Raw genomic sequence first — 11390 nt, forward strand, 5'->3', positions numbered from 1 at the left:
CCTTTGAAACCAACTTTTCAAAGAACAAAATATGAGACAAGTAGGACAGCTTGTTTTCCTGAGCTGCAGCCACCTAGCCAGGTGAAACTTAGTGGAAAGGTGCCAGCTGGAATGGAGAAGTCCTCCCCAAGTTTTACGGAACGAAGGAGCTACAAAGGCAGAGATTGTTAGGGTGTGCAGGAGGGGATTCCCTACGGGATATTGTCCAGTGTGTTCTGACCACTGAACAGAGATCAGCTCAGAGGATCACTCCAAAATGTGTTCCAAAGGGATACGGGCATTGGTTGGAGACCAGTGGAAGGAGTTCAGGAATTATGGATCAGTAACTATTGTCTTACCAAAGCCGGGAGGAATTTGGGTTGTGCTGGGGGCATGTTACCTGTATACTAAGGTGCAGATTTGCATGTGGAACTCTCAGCATAGCCAAACTAGCTTTGGTGAAAATGTTATGTCAAGGGAAGTCTATAGAAAAAGCTTTAATGTGGAGAGGAAAATAATAGAAAAACTGATTTTTAATTGTCCAGAAGATATAATGTGTAATCACTGACGTTTTGGATGTGGATTCAAAGTTTTCACTTGCATTCTCATTTTCTAGTAAATGAAACTTCCTTTCTTTAATGCCAACATATTTAGCTGTCATCTTTTTTCATCATGTATTCCTTCAATTTTTTACGACATATTACGCTGCAAGAGTAGTAATAGCAGATCTTGCACGTCTTCCTGATTGCCAAAGACAAATTAAGTCACTTAATGTCAGACAAATGTGTAATACTTCTACAGTTTTTAAAGATTTCTGAGCAGGATGTTTCTGACAAGTTATGTTAATTAGTTCTTTATAGCATAAAGACAACAAAAATATCACATTATTGGTTGTGCTGCCATAAAGCCGTTTCAGGTCACTTGAAAAGAAGAAATGAAGTAAGGGGTTTGTTTTTGCTAGAAAGTGTGATAGTGGCATATTAATAAAAACCTAAATTTTTATTTAATATAAAAATTTCTTTAGTGATGCCAAAGCCAAGTTTTCCTATACCATCCAGCACAAATTGACTAAAAGATAATTGGAACTGGGGAATCATTTTTATAAGTTAATGAACAGGAGAATATTTTTCTATGGGATTCTATCAAAGAAATCAATTGGGTGAACTAGATTTTACATCATTATAGATGACAGAGATAGCGGGCAATTTGTGTATGCTGTGTTCAGCACCATTGTACTCATTTTTGTTTTCCTTGTGAAGGGCAGTTTTTATGCTGTGTTAACTTCTGAAAACAGCTGGAGACAATTTTAAGTTCAAATATAAGTTTTTAACCAGTTACATTGAAAGTTTTGTTTCCATTAAGAAGGAAAGCATGTTGTCAGTTTTATGGATGTTAATTAAAGAAGTTATAATGATCCTTCATAAAGAATTCTGAAAACCAGCATTCACAATACTGTCTATGTTGCATAAACGTTTGGGCTTTTTCATACAATTGATTTGTTTGAGGGTCTGTAAATTACTGCAAGTTTTAATTCAGACAGATTTTCTCTTAACTGATTGACACCTTTTTTTACTTTTTGTTTGTTTTTCAGGAACTGTAATTGGTGTTGTCATTTACACAGGCAAGGAAACTCGAAGTGTAATGAACACATCCAATCCAAAAAATAAGGTAAGTTAGCCTTACTGTGGGATTTCCTACTTTTGTTTTCGTAAAACTTAAAACCAGATACATCTAAAACTGAAAATCTACAAGCTCTTACTCTGATGGATTTCATGTGTGCTAGACTGACTTGAACTTTGGTATGAGAAGTGAATTCTGCCTCAGTCTCATTTCAGAAGTAAAATTGTTCTTCCTTTAGCTAGGAGTGTTACAGGTACTAATGGAAACATTTGTCTTTGAAGTAAAAATGCACATCTTCAGACTTTTATACTTCTATCTCACAGCTAAATATGAATTCCCACTTCTCTCAGACTATTCTACTGTAAAGTATTCGGCCAAAGTTACACAGTAGTTTTAAAGAATGTTTATAACCGACTACTAAAATTTATTTGGGCTCCCAGAAGCAGTAGAGCAAGATAACTGAGGTTCCAGTCAGTAAACAGAACGTTCTTCCAGGGATTTTTGTAAGCAATGAAAACATTGTCAAGAGATTTGTCTGTTGAAAAGTTATCAGAAGTTTGGGTGCTTTCCTCTCGACAAGGTTCTTTCAGTTCAAAACAAAGCAAATAGCTCTTCATTTCATCAGTAATGTTTCTAACATGAGTTCCAGAGGGCCCTCAATTATAGAGAAATGAAACTTTAGTTGTAGGCTGTATCTTACAACCTAGACCTATGTTTAGTAAGAAGATAATTATATTAAGAAAGGAAAAAATTCTTGCAAGAGGAAGAGATTTAGAAAAAAATCAATTGTGACAGGTTGCTATTTTCACGCCATTCATAATAAGTTGCTCTGCGTAGGAACATCAAGAATGAAATGATAATACAAATTGCTTGAAGCAGTTATTTCAGTCCCCTGAGTGTATTGATTTGTGTTTCTAATAGAGATGCTTTTAAATGTCTCATTGACAGAGACAGGTGATATGCACCAGTACGTGGCTTAAGATGGCCTTTTATTATTTTCATTTTTTGTAACATACGTTTTAAAATAATAGAGTAAAATGGAAACAGGATGTTTATTCCATTTAGATGGAATCTTCTCTTCCATCTGATACAAAGATGAGCCCTTTAGTAACAGAATCTTTCTCTAAGAATTCTGAACAACTTCTGACTAATAAATAACTCTCACAGGTGTTTAAAATGAAATTATTTAATATAATAAATTGTTAGGGGAGTATGCATAAATGTAACACGCTTTTCCCAAATTCAACAGATTCTGGAGGTGTATTTTTAGTAAAAGTTTGTTAAAATTTGTTTTTTCGTTAATATTTCACACAGAAGACTATGGTAAAGGGTAAAAGGATTGTAAACTTCCCTGATGTTTTCAAAATGACTATTGAAACAGTTGCTCCCAATTTTCACCAGCAAAAGATCAAGTAGCAGATAAACCTACAAAAAAGAGATCCAGCAGCATGTTGACAAGCTGCAGTGTGTTTTTTGCTATTATGACAATACATGTACCACCTTTGCTCGCATAATACTTGAATGTTACAGCTGCTAACAATTAAGAGCTGTGTTCTTTCATCTACAGTGGGAATCTAAGTAAACTTCCAATGTTCATGAAGCACCAAGCAGCAAATTACTACATGTACGCATGCACACGCATGCACATACACAAACTGAGCCAAATGCTCATAATATTATCTGCCATATATTGCACTATCAGTATATGAACACTATCTAAAATAATTAGCTTAGGAACAACTCAGGGGAGGTTTAGACTGGACATTATGAAGCATTTCTTTACCGAGAGGGTGCCCAGACCCTGGAACAGGCTTGCTAGAGAGCTGCTCGATGCCCCATGCCGGACAGTGTTGAAGAGGCATCTGGACAATGCCCTTAATAACATGCTTTAAATTTTGGTCAGCCCTGAAGTGGTCGGGCAGTTGGACTTAATCATTGTTGTAGGTCCCTTCCAACAGAAACAGTCTATTCTGTTCTATTCTAATTAGAAATCGTGCTTTTAAATAGCATTTTATCTGCCACTGATAAAACAGATGATGCTTGTATAACTAAACTGTGCTCATTAGTTGTCCAAAGGCTTTTCAAGGAGTTATTGACCTATTAAGTTGCTCAGTATTCTAAATATGTATATTCATTTGTTCCTCGGAGGTACTTAGTTCTTTGTGCCATAGTTAACTGATAGGAATCTACTAAATGTGCAGAATGAGGCTTAATATAGTATATGTAAAATTACCTGCTCTAAATGTCTCTGCCTTGGTAGTTGCTCTATAAAATATTTCAAAAATTTAAAAATTAATCTTACACTGAGCAAGCGAAGACTTTCTCTAGAACCTGTTTTCTAAACCAACTGCATCAACTCTGCATCAACTATCTTTGAAATTACTCTACAAATGTGTGAATGAGTCTTGTGTGTACCAGTTGCTCAAGAGTGATATTGGCATGGATTTTTTTTCTCTCTATGGACTGAACATCCTTGTTTAAAGCAGTAGCCAACAAGTAACATGACCAGTAAGGATGGATTTGGGAACTGAAACCAGAAAAACACTTAAGGCTATCACAGATGAGTAAGTGATAAAATGCAGTACTTCAGTGTAAAAAAAAAAAAAAAAAAAAAAAAAAAGATTAACATTTTTTAACATGTTTACTCCACAGAAGGATAGAGTTAAAACTACATCTTACTCTATCTTCTACCATGGGGTGAGATTGGTTTGCATCCTTCTGTAAGATAAGACACTTACTGCCCGTAGGTGATATTCTGTACTAGTTAGCCTTGCAGCCGGTAGACGAGTTCATTCTTCTGTGCATTTGGGAGGGGCAATCTTCCTCTGTTTTCTCGAGCGTGACAATAATGATTACGTGTTGGATAGGGTATGTAGCATTAGAAGCCAAAAGGAGGGCAAAGGGAGTCTAAAATAGTCTTTGAGGTTAGAAGATATGTCACAGTTGGGAGATTAAAGATTCAAACATTAAAAAAAAAAATAATAAAATCTGCACCTAACTGCTGAAACAAATTTGAAATTAAGTTGATCAATTGTGAAATTGCTGTAGACTCGAGAGGGAATAAGTCTGCCCTCTCTCCTGCTTTAGAACAGAACTGTTCCAAATACTATTTGGAACTGGTTTTAAATGGCAGACTGTCTCTCTCTGCTGCTCTTTGAAAACAAATAGAAATAATATTCCAGAGATTTTCCTGTAGAACGTGTTGATATGCTCTTGTTGGGAATATAGTTCACTGATGCTCGTGTCTTCTGGCTTTGGGAGAAAGCAAACACTGAGATCTAGGATTCTCAATTTACATTGCCAAACTGAAACTTCTATGTCCAGAAATAAGCAAGAAATACATGGGCTTGACTCTTTTATCATTCCTCTCTTCATTGAAACACAGAGAGATGCTTCAGTTGTATTTCTTGCTGGAGTAAATATTACTGCTGTACTTTGTACTATAAACTGGGTTTTTGTAATGGAAAATTTTTAGTTTTCCTGCTTAAGGGTAGATACTTTTTGACTAAACCAGTATTAAAATTCAGAGGTGCAGACCTGCTCTATAAACACTGAGCAGAAGACTAAAGCTGAAATAAGTTTAAGCAAACTTACATGTGAAAAATTGTGAAATGTATGTACCTGTTCAAGCATGTGGTCTATCTGTATGTTAAACTTAGAAGGATTTATTGTGTTTGCTGAAGTATTTAGTCATTCAAGCAACAATTTTCTTAACTTAAAGTCAACACTTTGTTGTTTTATTACAATTATAAAAATTGTTTCATTGCCTAAGGATGCAGACACGGTCTGAAAAACACAAAGATAGAGAGAAGAGAATTTTCTTAATGGATCAATTCAATATGTTTTTAATTCCAAACAATATAAAGAAAAATTATTTCTGACAAGGTTTAATTTCAGTCTAAAATGATATATGTTCTGTGCTTTAGATAAATGTAGAAATGGTAACATCAACATTATTATAGTGTAATGACTCTCTGCATTTTACCTCATTGGCAGTCACATCAGCTTACTCAGGAATGCAGTTCCAGCCTTTAAAAAAAAAAAAAAAAAAAAAAATCAGATTGAATTGTGCTCCTCACAATGCTGTAATCAGTAATCAATCCTATTTGGATGGATATTCTTAAACCTTGGCTTTCTGGATGAAGTTGGACTTGTCAGTGCTAAAGGTCATTTATAGGTGTTAATTAACCAAGAGGGAAATTAACAAACTGAGGTTATTTATTTATTTTGTCTGGCATTTTGCAGTGTTCTCATTCTTACCTATTTAAAGTACAGAATAGTTTTTTGTTGTCTAAATTTAGAATTGCTTTTGCAGTTTTAGTCTTAATAAAAACTAAGATTGGTAGCACAGCCCTTCTGCATATGTGACCTGTTTCCATCAGTGGCAACAGATTTTGGGGGTAAAGTTAAAAAATCACAATATACTTGGAGGGAGACAGAAATAAATTTGAGGGAATGTATTTTGTGAACCAAGACCAAAACATTAAAATTATTTGGACTGTGCAATATATATACACAATCAGAATGTACACAGTAATGCATCAAAATGAGTAGAAATTATCTTAAATAGAACTCCTAAGAAATCAGTAGCCTCTGTAAAGGAGCTACAGCATGTAATCTGCCTATTGTGCTTCAGATTAGTACAAAAATAGTTTTTATGTTGCTAATCCTTACAAGCAGCATTCAAAACACTACTTTTTTTTTTTTGCTTTATATTATGGAATTCTACATCTGTTATGTTTTAACATCAGAAGTAAAACTTCATAGTAACCATTCAGTGTTCATCAAAACAGTAATATTGTTTTTTCCCTAATTCTTAACTAGCCTGAAAGCTAAATACTACATGTCTCGTGGTTGGTGCTTTGCTGATTTTGTAAGTGTTGTTTGCTTGGTGGTCTTTTTAAACAAATGAAAATCTAAGAACTGGTAGTTTTTCCTTTTTTTATGTGTGGGTGTTGCCCTTAGTAATTTGAAAATGGCCTTACAGGTGAGCCTTGAAGTAATAAAAAAATATTTCTATTTTGGTAAACTGAGGCAAAATCAATTCTCCACTCCCCCACCCCAAACTTCTCTTCCTAGTGTTTTGTGACCAAATTTACTTCTCTACATTTAAAAGACTTCTCTATGCTTGTCCCCTCTCCCCCATTTTATAAGAACAATTTTTGAAAAGTATTTCCTAAAAAAGGACACACACACATAGCCCCCCCCACCCCCGCCATCCACTTCTTCATTTGGAGTGAAATAGAGTGGCTGGAGCAGATTCATGTGTTCGCAGAAATTGATACCACTTCAGCAATTTACCCGTTCAGCACAGCATTTTCAATACTCAAAACATATGTTTCTCCTGCCTTGACACACAGTTTTGAACATCCTTAAATGTGGTTGTCCAGCATCTCGTAGTTGCGTTAGTAAGCCATTCTTATCTGTTCCACCTCAAGGCTGACATTCATGAGTCCGACTTGCATTTCTGCTCCCGAGGGCCTGTGTTAACGTTAATAGCTCTTCAGTACTATGCCACCAGTCTTCTCCATAACAGAAGCAGAATCACATCCTGAACCTTGCATGTTGGTATAGACGGAGGGAAGGAAATACCCCGTGAAATCCCCTGTCAGATAACACAAGGATTTGCTGTTACCCAAAGAGCTTCAGAAGGGCCTTCAAAATGCATTGACTTTCTTCTGCTGCTACACTGTTATGCAAGGGCCCTGTAACTTCACTTGCATGTTTTTCTTTATTAAATTGATAATTTGATGCTCATAGTCTATTTGAGAAGAATGGCTTTCTATGGCTGTATGCCTGTAGGGTCTAGGATGAAAGCAGAACCTTGGAAACTGTTATGTGGCTCTTAATGACAAATTTCAAGGATTTATAAGAAGAAAAGGGTTTATGTAGCACTTTTTATTGGAGTATGGTCTGCTGTGCTTAATCCTCCTCAAAACTCCTCTTTGGCGGGGATAAATTGAGAAAGCTGTCACCTACAGGTAGTAAGTAGTCCCCAAACTCAGTTTGTCCCCTGTACCCAGAGCTTCTGTCCAAGGAAGCGCTTAACCACCAGCTTCCCTTGAGGTCTGAGAATCCCTCTCTTGGTGTACAGGTGAATTGTTGAGATGAGGCTGTGAGGAAATACATGTAATGTAGTGTTGGCACTTTTCTCTCCGTGTGTTCTCATGTCTGAGCAAAGGAAGGGAAGTAGCAAAAGACAGAAAATAGAGTAGCCTCTCCCAAAGACTAGAGCGTCTCAGCGAGCTGGATGGAGTCGTGTTTGGTAAGGAGGACAAAAGACATCTCTTCTGAAAAGTTTGGAAAGACAGGGCCAAATGGCAGAGGCAGAGGAGCCACCCTTGTTCTTCCAAAACTGGGATTAGAACAGGAATGTTGATGCTTGGAAACAGTCAGCAGTGTTTTGGCAAACCAAAAGCAAAATTTCTGTCCCCTTCACTTTTAGCCAGAAAGAATGTCTACCTACTAGCATTACCAGTAACTCCATCAACTGAAATAGCAAAAGTGTGGAAGTGGGGTTTCAATCATCAGGTGACTAGTATGGAAAAAGCATAGTTCCACATAAAGGAACTGAGGTCTTCAGTTTTCTTTCATATACAGAAAACTGAAAGAAAACTAGATTTTTATACCACTATACTAAAACAATCACTGTAAGACTGAAAGTCTTTATTGACTTCAGGTGCATATGTGGACAGAATTCAGTTAATGCAAACTAGTGTGTTGTACCAGGGGGTTTTTGCACACTCCTATATTTTATTTATAGCACGCTCTACAACTTTTGCAATTACTTCTTTTCAGCGACATGGTAGGGCATTTTTAGCCACATTACCTGTGCTTCTTAAATAGCAGTGTATACATTTTTTAATACTTTTCTTCTTTACATTCTTCTCTCCAAAAGTAATAAAATGGTAATACTACAAATGGGAAACCGGGGCACAAGAGATCAAAGAGGGGGAGAAAAAAACCCCACAAACAAAAAACCAGTAACTGAGAATGGACAGTTTGAGGTATTGGTCTTCATTTCTCATACAACTTAGTGTTTCATAGTACTGTTACATCTCAAATACTGCTGTTGCTGGGTTTGCATGCACATGATGTCTGTAGCCATAGAGCAAACTTGATCCTAATGTATTTTCTTTGGCATTTGGAAACTAATATTAGATCATCACTTGCTTATCTACTTTGCTGCTATGTCCCTGGGCTAGAGAATAAGTTGTTCCGTGATGTGGCCTGCTATCAATCCACAAGTTAAAGTCCCAGAATAACCTGTGCCTTAACTTCTAATTTGTTCTGAAAACAACAATTAAATATATTACGCTATTGGTATACCAAGTCATGCGATAGGTCTCTTCTGGCTACACGTAATTTAGCATGGCGCACCGCATTGCTATGCGGCGTCTGAGCCGCCCAGCCTAACTGCTGCTCCAGTACTTAAGAGATTGTCTGTGTACTATGTTACGGTACTGTGCTACGTGGGATATGGGTGTTGAATCAACATTTCTACTTCACCTGGTACCACTTTCTGTTTACACAATTTAGTTCTAACCAAAATCATTGTTGTGTAACAGTATACAAAGCAAGCAAGGGAACGGCTCTTTGGTAGTGAGAAAGAATTCTCACTGTACTCTGGGTAAATTTCTGGGTTTACTGTATATTTTAGAGTTAGTGGCAAACTCTTCCATTGATTTCGCTAAGCCCAAGAATTTATTCATAGCTATAAAATTCCTACAATGTTAAATTCATTCCCTATTATAAGAGTATAGGAGGATAAAAATTTATATGTTCCAGAATGTGAATGACTAGCCATAAGCCATGTCTAACTCAGTCCTAAATTTTTGTGGGTTTCACCCAGAATTTTACTTGATGATGTTCTGAGATATATCACTTCCCGTTTTGGAGGCTCCCATTAAAAGTTGCTTGGATTTTGTTCTGTTAGTATGTTTTAAATGTGAATGTGTTAGAATTTGGCTCAGCAGCTCAATGTCATTTCACACCAGTGTTTGAGGAAGGGTCAAGGGTGGAGTACACCGTTTCTGCAGTAGTCCCTAGAATAGATTAATCTCACAAAACAGTCTGAGCAACTCATAAAATAGATCAGCTTACGGAATAGCAACAACTTGTTGCTTATTCACCAGAAATACAATGTATTTTACCTGTAGTGAACTAGGCTAAAACAAATGCTTTTTGGTAAAATATAGAAACCATTTGCAATTTTACCATTCTACAGAAGGCAATGCAAAAGGGAGATTCCTTGTGTAATTGGCTTGTGTGGGGTATCCCAGTGAGCTGTTAAGAGGCAGTTCCCGACGGCGATTTCCTCTCAGCTCCTGCTAATTGCTTGCAGGAGTTCGCTTTTTCACTTGCATTGCTCCTTACAGCTTTGTTGCAATTCGGAGTTAATCATGCCAGTGGGGAAATGCAGCTGCTGGGAGGTGGAGAGGGTAGGGGCAAAGGGTGCTGCTTCCCTGATGATACTTAAAATCTCGTCTGATGGCTTAGAACTGCACCAACCTCCTAACGCTGTGCAAGCCAAAGCGGCAGTAGCCAAAATACTGACGTTGTGGAACTACACTGTTACGTGTTTTCCTACGGTAGGGTTATCAGGTGTTTGTTAATAAAAGCAATGTACCACAGTTGGCGCTGATTTTTATGTGTATTTTATTTCCTACCGTGTGTATTTTATCAGAAATCTGAAACCTTTAACTTAATTGTGGAATTGTTCTATATGCTTTCCTTAGTAAAGATGCATGCACACATTCCTGAAACTTACAGTTCTAACAACTTGATGCTGCAGCTGCGTAGGAAGTCAGGTGTGCCTAATATCTTCATTTAGGAGCTGTAGTGATTAGTAGAAAAGCCTATATAATTTTTCTTTTGCATTATTTTCCATAATTTGTACAATTCTTTTCATATTTTTCTGAATTTGCTCAACTTTTTCCAATAAGGAAAGGAATTATATAAGGAGGAATAGAGAGATTAGGTTTTGTGGTGGGTACGTTCACAGTATATTTTTGATGATGATGATGATGAAAGAGGGATGTCTTAAATGTCAGAAACTAGGATCTTTCAGAGATCCACAGAGCATTCTTGAAATAGACACTCCTCTGATGTTCATATCTTTTATTTGGATGCTTTACAGGCACTATCGTTTAGCTGGCTAGCCTTCTCTTGATGTAGAGCAAGTACAGAAAAACAGATTTTCTGTGTGTTTTCATTTATGAGACTTCTTAATTTATGCAGCTGAAGTCTGACGTATTTCTCTAAGCACCGGAGGCTCAGTAACCGTCATGATTCACATGACTTGAAATCTTAGTCTACAGTGATGAATATCTACAGGGAAAGGAAAGTTCTATACATATCAGGATGTAGTATTTGTTTTGATACAGGCTGAACATAGTGATCATAACTAAGATAATTTGCTTATTTCTGTTTGCACCCTTAAAGTAACAAACCTGCCATATTCTTAACAAATATGATCTTTGCCTTTTTTTTTATCTCAGTTCAGAGTGCAAGCCTGTGGATAGATTTAGCATTAAAATCAGCATTCCAGCTTGTACTGGATGAAAATAATGTGGTTTAGATAGTGGATTAGTTTGCAAGGAGTGGATTGCTCTTCATATTCTTAAAGCTAATTCCCTTCCCATCATGTCTTTTGGAATGTATCCCAAAACACTGTTTATACAAAACAGCGTTCATTTTCATTTCTTTTATGATTTGGAGACTTTGTGGAATCTTTTCTTAATCTCATAGTCTCCAAGGAATCCACTCAAATATTTTCTTTTATAAAAGCA

General features: G+C 36.6%; 1 protein-coding gene across 4 annotated transcripts in view; it reads left to right on the forward strand.

Moving 5' to 3' along the window:
• The window catches only part of ATP9B (ATPase phospholipid transporting 9B (putative)), a 169833-nt gene that overhangs the window by 91737 nt on the left and 66706 nt on the right, over nucleotides 1-11390 (forward strand). For all 4 annotated transcript variants that reach the window (XM_049823773.1, XM_049823775.1, XM_049823776.1 and 1 more), the window contains exon 11: nucleotides 1571-1647. In XM_049823773.1, the coding sequence (XP_049679730.1) occupies nucleotides 1571-1647 (77 nt within the window). The remainder of the gene's footprint in view (nucleotides 1-1570; nucleotides 1648-11390) is intronic.

Source organism: Accipiter gentilis, chromosome 20 (assembly GCF_929443795.1).
Source record: "Accipiter gentilis chromosome 20, bAccGen1.1, whole genome shotgun sequence".
NCBI classification, from domain to species: domain Eukaryota; kingdom Metazoa; phylum Chordata; class Aves; order Accipitriformes; family Accipitridae; genus Astur; species Astur gentilis.